General features: G+C 43.4%; 1 protein-coding gene across 3 annotated transcripts in view; it reads left to right on the top strand.

The window, feature by feature from the left end:
* COL4A1 (collagen type IV alpha 1 chain) overlaps positions 1 to 17,646 on the top strand; it is a 139,304-nt gene that overhangs the window by 54,755 nt on the left and 66,903 nt on the right. For all 3 annotated transcript variants that reach the window (XM_040624541.1, XM_040624548.1, XM_040624545.1), the window contains exon 2: positions 6,364 to 6,423. In XM_040624541.1, the coding sequence (XP_040480475.1) occupies positions 6,364 to 6,423 (60 nt within the window). The remainder of the gene's footprint in view (positions 1 to 6,363; positions 6,424 to 17,646) is intronic.

Here is a 17,646-nt window from a genome sequence, read left to right as displayed (position 1 = left end):
AAATGCTAGGCCACCCAGAATGTGAAACAAAAATCATGGTCTAAAAATGCCCTCAGTTCTGAAAAGCTGACCATAATTTATGTAGTATTAGAATGGTCAGTTCTTGGGAATTGTCTTTTTGGGCTAGAATCGGTAATAAAATTTCATACAAGAATAAAGCAGATAAGGAGCCATGAATGTCTTTTGTCTGGGATTTTTTTTTTTTTAATTTTGTTTGATATACAGTATAAGCTGGTAGGGGCAGGTTGAGGGTCTTTTACTCCTATGATGGAGCCTATAATTAAGGCTCTAGTCCTTTATTTGTCTTCTCAGATTGCCCCCAAAGTTTGCCATGACCTGCAGCCTTGCCCGAGATAAAACTGGCCATTTGTTACGCACACACGCGGGGTGTGTTTCTATAGCAGAGGCACAAGAAGCAGCTTGACCCCAGCATCCACAGCTGTGGCCCTATAACCTCTTATCTGGTGTCCCTTGCAATGAAAGCATTTGCTGAGAGCTTAAGGGAACAGTTCCAGGAAATTCATGTTTATAACTTCCCTCAAATTGAATGGAGATAAGCTTCTGAGATTTTATCAGCAATTCAGAAGAGAAAATCCAGAATCACCAAATAGCCATTTTGAGCTTCAGTTATGTGATTCTCTGGCTACTGTGAAGTTTAGAAGAAACCTTGTTGACCTGTAAAGTAGACAAGCCCGTCCTGCTTCAGGCTGTTCTTGGGTTTCGGCCAACTAAGCCTGGGTGGTAGGTGGACGTTTCTTTCCTACCAGAGAAATGAGTCTTAGCCTGGTTGATTTTTCCTTCTGGCATCTGTAGGAGTGGGAGGGTTTAGTAGAGTTTAAAGAGCAGAGGCGTGTTCCTGAGCCTGGCTCAGGAGCAGGGGGGGGGCAGGGAGGCTGACCCGGAGCCCCAGGGACTGGGAAGCCTCCCCCACCAGGCTTTCCTGGTCTGGGGGCCCACCCAGCAGCTCTGGGAGCCCCCCACTTCCCTGGCTGGGCCCATGGTCGGCACGCGGCCTGCTCTCTGGAGTGTTTACCCACAGTGCTGCTAGTGAGGCACTCATCTGTTGGGAGCTGACCTACCGTGTGGTTGGATTGCTCTGTACCTGTTCTTTGGGTTGGTTAAATGGCCGCCAGCACCACCAGCAGCTGACGACCAGTGGTGGGTAGCCGCAGCTCTGTTTCCTCCATTCTAAGACGCCCGTTTATTAATGCTTGAACAACTCTGAAGCTCCTGTATGTCTTCATAGTTGATGACGAATCACTGTTTCATCTGCGCTCTGCTCTATTTCCCAGCGCGGGTCTTCCAGCCTATGCTGTGTCAATGAAATACGGTTTGTATCAAGCTTGGTGGGACTCTGGGCCGGCCCCAGGTGCTCTCAGGGTCCCTGTGGTGGGCCTACAAGTAAAGGCTGTGAGAAGCATTGGACAGGTGTTGCAAGAGAGGCGTATCACCCACCCTATGGGAGCCCGGGTGGGGTGCAGCCAGCCAGCCGTCAGGTGGGGCTGAGGCAGGAGATGGTGATGTGTGGGGTATGGCTCTTGGGCCTCTGAGTACTTGGCTTGGGGATTTTGGATGAACCTTCTGGAGCACCGACTTAAGAGTTTGACCTCCCCTCTTTGGACGACTCTCAGTGGACACCAAAACCCAGACTGTGAAGCAAAACTGTGCACATGGCTTGATTTAGACTGTTAGGAGGTTACGAGATTGCATGCTGAAAGTTGCCCCACATATGAGTCAGGGAAAGAAACAGGCCCATCATCTGTGCAATCTGTTTGGACTGTTGTCAATCGTCCCCATTTCCAAAATATAAAAATTAATAACAGCTTACTGTCTTGGAGGCACTTGTTCAGATTTCACTTTATGAAGTAAATATCTCCAGATGTGGTTGTTTTATGCAGAAGATCTCCATGGCAACGGGGCTAAGTCTTGAGTATATTGTTAAAAAAATAGACTTCACATGATCACAGTACTATTCATAGTACTGTCTTATGTTTGAGAAACTATTCTCACTTGAAGCAGAATTTAAATACTCATTTAATCTCAGATCAAATACACAGCCTCTAATAAAGCTTATTAACTAAATTTCTTCTTGTCACACCCCCTTATATTCTGACTATGGCACCTGTGTCTATCATGGTGTAAAATTTGGTTTTGACTAAGAGAACTGCAGATGTATGTAGGCACCATCATACTTGGGTCTTTTAATGTGTTGGCAGTTTTACATAATGGAAGTTGGTGTCGACCTCGTCTTAGCATGTTATATTTGAACCTCCAAAGTCAGTTCCACATCTGTAAAATGGGGCTGGTAACACTACCTCAGTATGACTGTTAGCTGGTCAAACAACATGATAGGTGATTGTTTGTAGCACCTGGTGGGCTTTTGAATACATTAGTTCCCTTCCTCTCCAGTATTTTTTTTTTTTAACATGGGATGCTACTTTTTTTTTTTTCATCATGATAAGTGCACTCTTTAATCCCCATGCCCCCACCCACCTCCCCTCTGGTAACCATCAGTGTGTTCTCTATAGTTAAGGGTCCGTTTCTTGGTTTGTCTCTCACTCTCTCCCCCTTTTTTCCCCCTTTGGTTATAGCTTTGTTTCTTAAATTCCACGTACCAGTGACCTATGGTATTTGTCTCTGTTTCACTTAGCATTATACTCTCTAGCTCATCCATGTTGTTGCAAATGGCAAGATTTCATTCTTCCTTATGGTTAAGTAGTATTCCATTGTATGTATATACTATGTCTTCTTTATCCATTCATCTATCAGTGGACACTTGGGCTGCTTCCAGAGTTTGGCTATCGTAAATAATGCTGCTATAAACATTGGGGTGCATGTGTCCCTTTGAATTAGTGTTTTTGTATTTTTTGGGTAAATACCCCAGGAGTGCAATTGGTGGATCATGGAGTAGTTCTAGTTTTAACTTTTTGAGGAAACTCTATACTGTCTTCCAAAGTGGCTGTGCCTGTTTGCATTCCCACCAAAAGTGCACAAGGGTTCCTTTTTCTCCACATCCTCACCAACACCTGTTGTTTCTTGTTTTGATTTTAGCCATTCTGACAGGTGTGAGGTGATACCTCATTATAGGTTTGATTTTCATTTCCCTGATGATGAGTGGTGCTGAGCATCTTTTCATCTGTCCATTGGCCATCCGGATGTCTTCTTTGGAGAAATGTCTGTTCATGTCTTCTGCCCATTTTTTAAATTGGGTTGTTTGTTTTTTTTGGGTGCTGAGCTGTATCAGTTCTTTATATATTTTGGATACTAACCCTTTATCAGATATGTAATTTGCAAATGTTTTCTCCCATTCAGTAGGTTGCCTTTTAGTTTTGTTGATTGTTTCCTTTACTGTGCAGAAACTTTGTATTTTAATGTACTCCCAATAGCTTATTTTTGCTTGTATCTCCCTTGTTTCAGGAGACATATTTAAAAAGATATTGCTACGGCTGCATCAGAGAAGTTACTGCCTATGCTCACTTCTAGGATTTTTATGGTTTCAGGTCTCACATTTAATCCATTTTGAGTTTATTTTTGTGTATGGTATAGGAAAGTGTGGTCCAGTTTCATTCTTTTGCATTTGGCTGTCCAGTTTTCCCAACACCATTTGCTGAAGGGACTGTCTTTTTCCATTGTATATTCATTTCTCTTTTGTCGAAGATTAATTGACCATGTAATTGTGGGTTTATTTCTAGGCTTTCTGTTCTATTCCATTGATCTATGTGTCTATTTCTGTGCCAGAACCATACTGTTTTGATTACTACTGCTTTGTAATATAACTTGAAGTCTGGAATTAGGGTACCTCCAGTTTGTTTTTCAAGATTGCTTTGGCTATTTGAGGTCTTTTGTGGTTCCATATAAATTTTAGGATTGTTTGTTCTAGTTCTGTGAAAAATGCTGTTGGTATCTTGATAAGGATTGCATTAAATGTATAGATTGCTTGGGTAGTATGGATATTTTAACAATATTTGTTCTTCCAATCCATAAGCATGGAATGTCTTTCCATTTCTTTGTATCATCTTGAATTTCTTTCATCAGTGGTTTTGTTTCCCCCTTTCATCAGTGTTTTATACTTTTCAGAGTGTAGGTCTTTCACCTCTGGTTATGTTTATTTGTAGATATTTTATGTTTTTGGTATAATTATAAATGGAATGATTAATTTCTCTTTCTGCTGCTTCACTATTGGTGTATAGGAATTCGACAGATTTCTGTACATTGATTTTGTATCCTGGGACTTCACTGAATTCATTTATTGGTTCCAGTAGTCTTTTTGGTGGAATCTTTAGAGTTTTCTATATATAGTATCATGTCATCTGCAAATAGTGAGAGTTTTATTTCTTCCTTAGCAATTTGGATGTTTTTTATTTCTCTACATTGTCTGATCGCTGTGGCTAGGACTTCCAGTACTATGTTGAATAAAAGTGGTGAGAGTGGACATCCTTGTCTTGTCCCTGACCTTAGGGGGAGAGCTCTCAGTTTTCCCCTCCCGAGTATGATGTTGGCTGTGGGTTTTCCATATATGGTCTTTATTATGTTGAGGTATGTTCCCTCTAGACCTACTTTGTTGAGGGTTTTTATCATGAGTGGATGTTGTACTTTGTCAAATGCTTTTTCTGCATCTGTTGAAATGATCATATGGTTTTCATCCTTTCTCTTGTAGATGTGATGTATCATGTTGATTGATTTGTGAGTATTGAAACACCCTTGCATCCTGGGAATAAATCCCACTGATTGTGTTGAATGATTTTTTAAATGTATTGTTGGATTTGCTAATATTTTGTTGAGATTTTTGCAGCCGTGTTCATTATGGATATTGGTCTGTAGTTCTCACTTTTTTGAGACATCTTTATGTAGTTTTGGTATCAGGGTGATGCTGGCTTCATAGAATGAATTTGGAAGTTTTCCTTCCTCTTCTATTTATTGGAAGTTTGAGAAGGACAGGCAGAAACTCTTTAAATGTTTGGTAGAATTTGCCAGTGAAGCTATCTGGTCCTGGACTTTTGTTTTTTGGGAGTTTTTTTGATTACTGATTCAATTTCATTGCTAGTAATCAGTCTGTTCAAATTTTCTATTTCTTCCTGCTTCAGTTTTGGTAGATTATATGTTTGCAGGAATTTATCCATTTCTTCTAAGTTGTCCAATTTGTTGGCATATAAGTTTTCATAATACTCTGTTATGATTATTGTATTTCTGTGATATTGGTTGTTATTTATCTTCTTTCATTAGTAATTTTGCTTATTTGGGTCCTCTCTTTTTTAAAAAGGAGTCTGGCTAGAGGTTTAACAATTTTATTGATCTTTTCAAAGAAGCAGCTCCTGGTTTCATTGATCTGCTCTATTACATTTTAGTTTCTACATCATTTATTTCTGCTTGAATCTTTATTATTTTCTTCCTTCTGCTGGGCTTGGGTTTTGTTTGTTCTTCTTTTTCTAGCTCCTTCAGGTGTAAGATTAGGTTGTTTGAGATTTTCTTGCTTCTTGAGGCAGGCCTGTGTTGCTATAAATCTCCCTCTTAGAACTGCTTTTGCTGCACCCCAGAGATTTTTGGGCCATTGTGTTTTCATTTTCATTTGTTTCCATGTACTTTTTGATTTCTCCTTTGATTTCTTGGTTGACCCATTCATTGTTTAGAAACATGTTCTTTAACCTCCATGTACTTGTGCTCTTTCCAGATTTTCTCTGGTGGTTGATTTCTAGTTGCCTGGCATTGTGGTCGGAAAAGATGCATGGTACGACTTCGATCTTGAATTTGTTGAGGCTGGTTTTGTGGCCTAATATGTGATCTATTTGGAGAGTGTTCCTCTTCTGCAGCTTTTATTACATGCTTGGGTTCTTTTCACTCAAGCTTTACCTGAATTAAAAATCAGTTCTTTAAGGTTGGGCTTAACATCAGCTCCTTCATTTATTTCCTCTTTGCACAAATGTTTGTTGCATGCTTGTGTGTCCTTGGGAATTCGAGGGACAAAGCGTGGACTCCGCTCTCCTAGGTCCTTAGTTTCCCTGGTCTCGGTCTGAAACTCCTGAATCAGAACAGTAGCCTCGCAGATGTGCGTGATGTCCCGTTAAAATAACCTCTGGGGAGGCAATTTCAAAGACAGCCTTCCCTTTGTGGACCAAGTAATGCTTTGATTTGCTCTACTCTGGGCTTGCTGTTTCATCTGTGAGGGCAACAGAGAGGGGCCACAGGGCATGTACGTGGTAACCCCGTTAGAGCAAATCCAGATCTCATATTTCAAGGTCATGCTCATAATAACAGGGTAGGACATTTCCCATAAATGAGTGAAGATGCCAAAATCATTTCAATTCAGAAAGTGACCTCAATTTGCAAGAGTTCTTCTATTTAAAGACGTTTTTCTCTTCCTTCCAGGGTGGTTGTGCTGGCTCTGGCTGCGGGAAGTGTGACTGCCATGGAGTGAAGGGACAGAAGGTAAGTGGCCAAAGCTTAAGAAATAACGGTTCGTTTTGAATTGCCATCAACATGGAAATCATTAGAAATGACATTAAACCTAACCCAGTAATCAGCAATTTGTGTTAAAGCCTTATTACTATTTTAATAATTTCCCCAAAATGATATAAATGAAGCAAAACCAGGCTTAACGTATCTAGGAAATCTCAACAGCAGTTCCCCAAAGACTGATAATTAGTGGCAAGCAATGTGGAAAAAGGGATTCGGTTTATTTCCTTTTTTGACTCAAGAAGGGACATGTGTGTTGGCAGAAAATCTGTTGAGCCAATAGTATTCTTTGGACTCCATGTATAAGAATAAAGTTTAGCATTTTTCTCAAAAAAAAAGTTTCTATTGCACCTGAGGGCCTTTATTCAAATTAGTATTTTTAACCAATTTTTAATTCATAACATACTTGTCCAGATTTATTTACAAAAACAGTAAATATTTATTGTTCCCCAAGTGTCAAATTAAAATATTTTTTTCCTAAGCAAGTGGTCCTCCCTCCCCTTTGAGAATCATGGATCTGGATAAATCATTTTCATTGGAGGGCGATCGTGTGTGCATTTTAGTTTTTTGCGAGAGAGGGTGCGTGCCTGGTTTTCCCCAGCAGCAGTGCAGGATCCTGAAAGTGCCTGGAGTGGCCCTGGAAACCAGGTGTGGCAGTGAGAGGACATGGCCCATAAGCCAGTTGGCCTGTCACAGGTGGGGTCCTGAGGCAGGTAGAGGTGGGGGAGAACCCTGCTCGCCAGGCGTGGGGGCTGTCAGCCCAGCCAGGATGCCCCTTCTCTTGCTCGTGGCCTGCTGGAGGCCTGTCAGGTTGCAGACTCACTCTCTCAAAATGCAGAGAATTCTGTACAGAAAATGGTTTTGTTTCTTTTTAGCCACTTGCGGAAGTACCAACATTATTTTTTTTAAAAAAGATATGCTCCTAGTTGGTGACACCAGTATTACCTGGATCGTTTTTGAATACATGCAGTATATGAAAATATATTGATACCTTTCATTACCAACCGTATCAACCGTAAGTCACCTTTGTGCTCTGTTCATCTTACTTGGCAAGTTCTCCTGGCTGGTTCTGGTGTGCATTCATGAGTATTTCACAGTAGGGGCAAGTATGTCCATACCACAGAGGGTCTTTTTTTTTTTTTTTCCTTTTGGTCTAACTTGAATTATACACATAAGCACACTGAACTAACAAAGAAATTCTTGAAACTATAAAAAGTAGAACCTATGTCAACAAATGGGAAATGAAGGCCTGTATCAACACCATCGTGTTTTTCTTGTAACTTAAAGCATCAGGGTTGGAGGGGCAGGGGTCGTGTGACTCACTCTCAAAGAGAACAAGGTCTATTCCAGTGACTTCCAGGGTTCCCCCCACCCCCCACCATCCAGCAGCTGCAGACCCTGGTGGCACTCCCCCCACGGCTCTGGTTTTTCAGACTTTCTATTCTGTGCATATGCTTTCTAGCCTGCTTCATTTTCATTTTTAACAAAAATCCACCCGTTAATATGTAACCAGGTAGATTGATCTAGGTAGAGCTTTCCAGGTATTTTTGGCTGCGTTTAACACGATTTGTGAATGGCTAGTCAGGGTCTTAGTTCAAACGTCATTAGAGGAGGCAGGGCCACCTCTGAGTCACGGGCAACATCTACACTAACCCTGCAAGGAAAGGGTCTTGAAACATTTCTTTTTCAAAACTGGGCATTGAGGGAACCCTTGTGGCGGCCGCACAGGTCTGTGTTTATCTCAACCAGGAAACATGCTGTAGGGCCAGCTTCCCACTTCGGTGCTGGAAGGTCTAGGGCACACTGAGGGTGAAGACTTGCCATTAGATTGTGCCCCCTTCCTTGTGATTGGGGCTGAGGCCAGCCTCACACCGTGACCAACCAACCTGAGCCTTGAAATTGGAAAGCCCCAGTGCTCCTGCTGGGATTGGGTGGAAGGAGTAGGATTCTGCTCTCCCCCTTGCTAAGCCTCGAGAAGATTTCCCAGCAAGTGGACCAGACATCTGGGATCCAGGCCCTCTGTGACCTTTCCTGGGTGACTCCACTCCCTCAGCACCCAGGCCCACCCACTTTGGATTTTCTACGTTATTCTTAAAGAAAGAGTATTTAAAATAAAATACCTGTAAGCTGTAGGTTAAACCATTCTGAATTTGTGTTTTAAAAGACTGTGATTGTCAAATGAATTCAGAAGACCTTTTGAAATCAAGGAGAATAGCTAAATGGTTTAGTATTATGTCCTTTCAACAAAACGTGAAGATCTGTCTTCTCTTGAGCAGAAATATTTCAGGTCTCATGGTTCACGTAGCATGCATGACCAAGGAAGAGGTCCTTTCCCCCCACGGAAAGAGGACATTTTAAACTTCCACTAATTGTCTTGGAACCGATGTTAAAGTAATCAGTTCAATGGCCTGAGATACTGGAGCACAGCTGAGCTGGGATTTCCGACGTGGGGCCCCCTCTCATCCCAGGGTCAGAGAACAGACATTGATTCTCGGCCAGCACATCAGTGAGAGACACTGGTCCTTCTCCACTGCCATCCATTCTCAGAGCGAGGCCTGGCGTGCTGCTAACCAGGTGTAAATGCAAAATGAACTGAGGGTTTAGAATCACAGAACGTAACTCTGGTGATTCGGGTCACGGGCCTGCTTTTGAGCTCCTGCTGGACGCCTACGGTTCTCCTAGGAGCGGTTCTGCTATATTCTCTAATGTCTACAAGTTAAATGACTTTTGACCTCTTTTCAAAAGTAGGAGAACAGGAACCACATAACTCAGAAAGAGTTGAAGTTACCTAAGTGGGACAGAGTGTCAGCTGCTTTAGAAATGTGGAAATCATGGCTTCTGAGACATGTCTTTTCCACATCTCCTTGAGGGACACTTTCACAGATTGGCTGTTTAGAATCCACCGACGGACACTGGAACGTCTCCAGTTATCAACTGCCAAATCTTTTTTGGCTAAGTTCTGTTTTCCATGGAGATGTTATTAATTGGCAGAATGTCTTCTACTCTCCAAATACCATAAGTGTTACTGCCGCAGATCTGTGGTCATGTTACAATCCCATAGTTATCGATCTAACCCTGGGTGTCTTGCTCTGAGTTCAACAGTTGAATTCATGAGGCTTTCACAGGACTTCAGGGTCTGGCAGAATTGTTTGTTTTCCCACTTTCCTGGCTGGTGCTCATATCTTCAGATGTTTTCTCTTAGGTAATTAATTTGGTTTGTACACAATGGCTTTGTGTTCTTCCAGAGACCTTAGCACTGTGGGAATGTTATCTACTTAAACTGATTAGTGTTTTGAATGCTTGCTTATGCAGAAATAGCCAAAAGTTAAGCTCTTCTTTTGCTTGATAACCTGATTTTTTCAACTATGTGAGATAGGAGGAAAGGCAACGCATTCCCAAGTTACTGCTATATGCTTGGGAATTGGCCATTTACATTTTGCTGAAATGGAGTTTATGTAAGAAGTCTTTCAGATATTTTCACAATGGGAGCCCACATTTATGTAAAGCTAGCATTCTATTCTGCAGTGTTCAAAACAAGGAACTCCAGGTTAAACTAGAGAGGAAAGGTATGCTTGTGAAATAAATAACAAAATTAATTAAGGGCAAATGATGGCATTGCAGGAGAAACAGTAGAAAGAACAGATGGTACAGTAGTTCTGAGAAAGGAGTGGCTCTGAGGCCCAGAGCCCTAAAAAAGGGGGATGGCTTCCCAGATGAAGTAGGGTGCAGGCATATTGTGTCCACTAATGCCCCCGACTTGCTTGGATATAGAGTAGGGTTACCTGTCACTCATGGGCATAAGGACGCACACAGAATTTCACCACACCAATCTGAGAAAACAGCTCTTGTGGCCAGTTGATCAGTGTATTCTAGAAAAGATTTGGTGGTTCCTAATAAAGTAACTCTGGAAAGGGACATTCCTAGCCATGGTCTTGGGAGTGGAGTCTTTGTTAGACAGAATTATAGTATTTCTGTTACATAACGAGAACTGCGTGGGTATCTCATAACTTTTCAGTGTACTTGAACCTGCTGGTACCCCGATCCTTGCCAGCGACGTGGGGGAGAAGCTCACTGTGCTGTTACTGCTGAGTATGCTGTCTGCTCCCCACGCAGGGTCCGCACGGTGCTGCTCGGTGATCAGATAGGCCAGTCCCAGATCGCTCGCCAAGCAGAGAACTTTGAAAATGGAATTTGTTTTTGTCTAAAATCTGTGCCTTATCTGATTTGGAAGGGTGGAGAAGTCTGGCCAATCTGGAAATGGTTCTGTTTTGGGCCCTGGAAATCTGGGAAGAAGTTCATGTCACTCTTTGTGCGAGATACTCTTTTCTCTTATTACGGTGGATGGTTTGCAGCTTCACCAGCCAGTTGGTTCCTATATACATTTGCCACAATCAATAACCATCCCACACCAGACCTCCGTATAAACTTGTCTGTCTGCATCTTAACATTAAATTGTAGCTTCTGCTAATTCACAACAGATCTCGGCACGACAGGGAAATCCTGGATTTGGGGTGTCAGAGTAAGAAAGAAAAAAGAGTTGATGTGTATTGAACATCTACCTTGGGTCAGGCAGAGTGCTGAATTTTTAAATGCATATTATAATTATAATTAATATATAAATTATATTAACACATATTATATAATTATATAATAAATATTATATAATAATAATTATTAATGGGCATTATTATTATACCCATTTTCTAGTTGAAGAAACCAACTAGTCCAGGGGTTCTGAGTCTTGGCACCCCTGACATCTTGGCTGGGCTGGGTTTTGTTGTGGGGGGTTCCTAAGCATTACAGGCTTAGCGGCATCGCTGGCCTCCGCCCGTCAGATGCTAAGAGCACCTTTCCCCCATTTGTGGCAACCAAAATGTCTGAAGATTTGGCCAGATGTGCCCTGGGGGCAGGGGAGATAGGGGAGCAAAATCGACTAGGACTGCGAGCCACGGAAGTAGCCTCATCTCTTATAGGGAATAGGAAGTAAGCAACAGGATTGCCATTATTCAGGATAAGAAGACCCTGATCTGGGAGAGCCCAAGGGGATGAACTCATGTTCAGAATATCCTAAAGTCTTGGGCAAGGTCCCGTTGCTCTAAAACTGAATCCACGGGGTATACGCCACGCTGCTGGCCACCTGCCAAGGAAAGCAAAGCCTTTCTCTAAATGGGTAGTGATGGAAGGGATTGTTGGAAGACCGCAAAGAAATGAACCTATTCCTTTGGGGCCGCAGGCAGACCTCCCAGTTCCTGTTCCAGACGAGCGTCCACTAGGTTAAACAAATAACCACAGGGAGCCACCTTGTCTGTGACACAGAGCAGGTCAGAGGTCGTGCGTCCACGTCAGAGCCGCACTCCCCACCTGAGGCAGGTTAGGGGAAACCCAGCCCAAGTAATCCGCATTCGCTCACGTTCGAGGATGTTCTTTCCATACAGCTTTCAGAATAAAGCCTTGGGGGAGGGTTTCTCGGGCCAGTGTCAGAAGATGCACGAGCACCTCCGTAGCCAGGATCGTGGCACCCCCACCCCTTCCTCCAGGAAGTCCCGGCAGATGCTCTGTCCTGGAGGAAATCCATCACTCTGGTCAAGAGGGAGTCACTCGGTTACTGACATACTGGGCATACCTCCTTGATTTCCCAGGAGGCGAATATGGTCACGTTTCTTACGCACTCTGGACATGGTCAGAGACTAGGGCCCTCAGCTTGTTCCTCAGCCTCGTCTACAGCTGGACAGACGCACCCTCTTTTTCCACAGGCTGTTCAGAGTTCCGTGTGACAGTGAATCCATCCACGTGCAGTTCTCAGCCTTTATGTGCCAGGCACCTTGAGAGATAACAAACAAGTATTTTTAGGCTCTTTCTCTCAAGGGCACAAGACATAAGAAAGAAAGTGCAAAGAATGCTGTAAATCTAAGCATTTCTAAAGACAAGAGAAGAGGCAAAACTTCCCTCTAATTCTGTGTGCCATTTTACACTGGCAGTTTTCCACCAGCTGCTCTTGGCAGAGACCGTGCGGAGCCTGGTGGATGGAGTGTAGGCGTCAGCCCGCGTGTCTTACGATGGTGCTCAGAAAGGCCTTAGGATCTGACGTTGCTTTAACGATAAAGCATCTTGCTTTCTCCTATGACCATCGATACAGAGCACACTCATACTCCTCTTTCAAGCGAAATTCCATTTTTGAGACAGGGACTACAATGAATGGGTATTTTTTGAGAATTCAATAGCCTTCAATTTATTCACGTATTTATTTCATTGCTCTTTTAAATTTGCTCATGGCTAATAATAGAAATATTTTTAGCCATGATTATGAAATAACAAATACTAGAGTACTTTATATATTATACTTTATATAACAACTAGTTACTCTCTTTTCACTCTTAGTATAGAATTACATATACATACTATATATTACTATTTTTTGTCAGGGTATTGAAAATCTCTTTCCATAAATTAAATAGTAATCATTGTTCTAAATATTAAAGGTGTCATATTTATCCCTAGAGAGTTAATGTTTTCCTCAAGTAAATGAAAGTAAATATTCTTTGTGTAAATTCTTTGAAACTTCGGGTAATTAACTGATTTGGACTAATAATAATGAATCATTAATAATGACGATAATCTATTTACTAAAGCCCTTACTCTGTGAGAGGCACCACACTGCATATGAATTAGGGAGAATTTCAACATCTAGTATATTTAAAAATAAATTCCATTTTTCTACTAGTAGGATTTGAAATATATAGTCAAAATGCAGAAGAAAGTGCTACTTACCACAAAATATTAGGTTTAGTTAATAAAATCAAAATTTGTTTAGCATATTTGAAATTACTTCTGCTATTTTTGATACTGATTAGATATCTTTATCTTTAGAAGTGTTTTTGAGCATTTCCGAAAGGCAATAGTTTATAGTTTGGCCTTTCCCCAAAGAATGATCCTAGGAGCATCTTGAGATCTTAATAGATGTTTCCTTTGGGATGGAATAAGGAAGAATGTTCCAAGGACAAATGAGTTTGGGGAACACTGAGTTATGGTTTAGTGGTTGTTTGTTGTTTCCATGTTGGGGCATCTCAGAATCTTTAATAAGCTTCTGAGCGTTCGAGGCGTGGTATAGCATGTACTGTTCTCCAGATGCATTTGGTCATAGACCCCTTCACCTCTCAGGTCAGGGAGAGCCTTCAGGGAAAAATGTCTTGTTGGATCAAAGCCTTGATTCTCATATGAGCTCCACTATCTACCAGCTGAGGATGTCTCATCAAGTCATGTCAACCAAGTTACCCTAAGAAAGAGGAAGGTGGCTTTGACCTGCAGTTTCCCAGAGCTGCTAAAAGGGTCAAGTGGAAGGCATTGTGCCTAAAAGCATTCGGGAAATTGAAAATGTCATATATGGGTATGTGTCAGTTTAGCAGTAGCTGAATTTTAAAGTTCTGTGAATGTGGGGACAGACTTTGCTGGCTGGTCTGGCTGTAGGCAGGTTCTTGGACGTAAAGACAGAGGTGGAGACCGCCTGGTGGAGTCCCAGTTCCCATGTGAAGTCTGCAAGACCGGACACAGGGACTGGTTACACCTGTGGCAGAAGCTCTCCCAGGACCTCAATTAAAGAGATGTTAGGATGTTTTCACAACCACAGAACCATTGTTAGGAAGCATGTTTATAGCTTTTGGACGCTTTTGGTGCAGGAAAATGAGATGCACTCACTTGGGAGGTCTGTCTGGAAACACCATCCAATTTCTAGTCAGTGTTGTGATTTTATTATCCATTTTCAGAATCCTTATCCCTTAAAATATAAGGGGAACCAGCTTTCCCTTTATGCATTCCAAATACCCCTGCAGGCTTTTGTGAGCTGCTTTTCCTGACATGCGTGTAATTACCGGTGTTGCCTGAGCCCCTTTCCTCCCCCAGCCAGCTGTCCCTGTTCTAGAGATTTTGAAAGGGGAACCTCTGAGAAATGTCCTTTATTTTTGCCATAGGAGGGATCAAGCACTCCAAGTGCCTACTCTAATCACTTTGGGAGCAATTGGTGTTCATTGCAGGGCCCAATGGCATGTTCCTTCTCTGCCTGTTGGCGGATCCTGTGGGCTAATACACCCTCTTTTCCTTTTCCATGTTTTTTTCTGGTGTCTTGTAATGCCAAGATTTTTTCCAGATGTCTCCTATTTCCTATTTCCACATATTACACATGACTCATCATCTGGCAGAGTCCTCATGAGAATCAACATGGGTTCCCACATTCACCTACTTTTGTCTTTTTTATAGTTCTTTGGAAACAAAGAATGTTTAAAAATCTGCTTGAACCCAAGGGTTACGATGGTAACAATATGCTGTAGGGAAGCCACTATGAACAGACCCATGTTCAGTGGGTTTATCTTATTCTACACACAAGCCCCACATGGATGTGTCACTTAGACTCTGGACACCATAGCGATACCCACTGTCCCCTAGCCCAGGAGGGACCATGGGCTGTGCTGCCCCACTTGTGTCCCTCTGCCTGTTTCTCTCCACTCCATAAAATCTGCCCCTTGTCATGTGCTTCTGAGACATGTTACACTCGTGACACATGACAATCATAAAAAACTGACATTTTTTGATTTGCAGCTGTATTTGGAACACGTCTCATCCAGGGCAGCTTTAAAAATAGTGACTTGATCTTGTTTCCATGTTTAGAAGGAGTAGCAGAAAATTAAATTTCCTGAATGGAATATTGTGTCCTGTGATTTTAAAGCCCACAACACCTCATGGGAGTGGACAGTGTCATCATGGTGCTGGACCCCAGCAGCCCTCATCTTAACGATGGATGGGAAGAAAAAATTTTTTTTTGGTAAATAGGATCTTGAGAAAACATTGCTTGTCAGGAATATAGCTTTCTTTTAGACAGAGCAACATGCAACTGTGTGTTTTAATTCAAGATCAGAGACAAATGAACATGGTGTGTTTGGGTTTTCCTCCTGTTTGTTGGTAGAGCGTCACGAACATTGAAAACATGTTTCCAGACGGCACGTAATGAGGCGAAGGAGTTATGTTGTGCGGGCGTGGAGAGCTGCACCCACAAGATGGTATTAGCAGAACCCTCATCCTTGTGAAGTGGCTCAGCACAATGCGCCATCAAACAAAGGAAGATTAGTCAGCGGTAACGAGCAAACCAGATGCCGGGGGGAAGTGGTGCCCCCTGTCTTCTTTCCCCTTTGGCAAATCCATTAGAAATGTTAAAGGTGCAGTTGAACACGGTCTGGTCTCCACGGTGAGCTGAGCCCGCCTCCACTGCTTGACCACACGGTTTTATAAAAGTACAATGCTTTTCGGGCCTGAAGATTTTAAATGGCTCCTCCCTTTCTTCACAGGAGAATGTGAGGAGCTAACAATGAATGGTTCTTGGCTGGTTGCTACTGTGCCACCATGAAATCGTTCCTGGCTTTAAGTCCTTCGGTAGGGGTTCTCCTTCCTTGCATGAGGGGGTGCCAACCCGCAGTCTTACAGACCAGCCTACAAAAAGCTGAAACGTGCTTCTGGTAATGAAGGATAGACACGAATCTCTTACATATGCCTTGTGTGAAGTTCTATCCAAATGCTATTTGACGGATGTCCCATCGTAGCACGCAAGGGCCATCTGTGACTTCACTGATTCTAGGTCAGAAATCCATTCTGTAAGTTGATGTGAATTCTGAGACTTCTAGTATCGGGCTAATGGCTTGATTTTGAAATGGCTTTCCCTAGAAGATTGGTGAAGGAATGAAGTCTATCCGTAGCAGATCCAGTGAACTGTTGGAGCCAGAAAAACGATGTCACCCACCCTACCCCACCTGCCTTTCATTCTGGGGGTCTTTCGCTTCTGCTCTGTGCGGTGCTGTGCTGATGGCCGTAGGCAGTGGTTAGCAGGACTGGCGTGACACCTGCCCTCATGGCTCTCACGGCAGAGGAAAACATTAAAGGAGTAATGGCACCAATAAACTCCAGACTGGACACTCTGCCATCAGCTCAGAGAGCGACAGTGCTGTGAGAGTGAGCCTCGCAGGGCCCAGAGTTGAGTTGGGCCAGGGAAGGGCAAGCCAAACTTTCCATGAGGAGGCACCTAAAATTTAGGCAGCACGCTCAAGGCACATGAGTTAGACCCCCCCAATTCTATTTCCCTGTTTTCATCATGTTTGCCCTGATTTGGGGTGGAAAATTGGACACTTTGGTAAACTTCCATGGATGACAAACCCCCTGCACCCCTCCCCCTTATAGTCTTACTTCCACATGAGACCCCAAATCATTAAAGGACATATTTTTATGAAAGTGAAGTTGTCTGGCAAAAATCAGAGTGTCTTTCTGTAAGGCCCTGAGCTGGGCCTCCTGCCTCTGGTCTGGTCATGGACCAGGGTGGAAGGTACCAAGGCAGTATTGTTACCAGACAGTTTGTTTCCTAACCCAAGAAGCCAGGGGATGCTGTATGCTCTCCTGCATTGGGAGATAGCACCGTGTCTCCTGGTCCGTGCAGAAATCCTCCCACTCTGGCTGGTGCGTGTTTGGTGATTCCTCTCCCCTGTAAGGAGCTGGAGCACCGGGGATTTGGTGTCTCAGTACTGCACAGAGGCACTTGGTGAAGAGCAGCACCTCCTCTGATTCTAAACCACACAGGCTGAGCCCGGGGAGCCCAGCAGGGAGGCTGTGACTCACCCTACAGTCTCAGGGGGGCCCAGTGGCGGCATCCTGGCTCCCGGGCTTGCGTCCCTCTGCCTGTGGGACATGCAGTTCTTTACAAGAGCCGGAGACCTGACAGCTCATCCAATGCCTGGTCTGCCAGGGCAGAAGTAATCTATGGCTGGGGGAAAACCTTCCAGCAAAAGCTAAGAATAACGTTCTGAGTATGGTTTGCAGTCATGAAGTGGAGCAGTGTTGGTTTTCCTATGGACAGGAGATTGCTGACCTGCACCGAGCAACCCTGTTCTTCGGGCCCCTGTGGGTCCGGGGCCATGAGGCCAGGAGCCGAAGCCCCAAAGGGTGTTCCCTCTCTCTGGGGACCCTGAACACGTGACAGTGGGGGGGGGAGATTACACAACCTTCGCTGTGTAGGCACCAGCACCTCTTTTTCTTCCCTTTTTAGATATTTGGCTCTTCACCTCCCTCCCACCTCAAGTTTCTAGTCCTTTCTCGTTGCTTACTTGCTTCCGTTCTGCTCCCAGCACAGACGCACCCCGTTTACCTTCCCAAGCCTCACGGCTCGCC

This window comes from Ursus maritimus, unplaced genomic scaffold (assembly GCF_017311325.1).
Source record: "Ursus maritimus isolate PB19 unplaced genomic scaffold, ASM1731132v1 scaffold_10, whole genome shotgun sequence".
NCBI classification, from domain to species: domain Eukaryota; kingdom Metazoa; phylum Chordata; class Mammalia; order Carnivora; family Ursidae; genus Ursus; species Ursus maritimus.
This window is presented reverse-complemented; position numbering and strand designations above follow the sequence as displayed.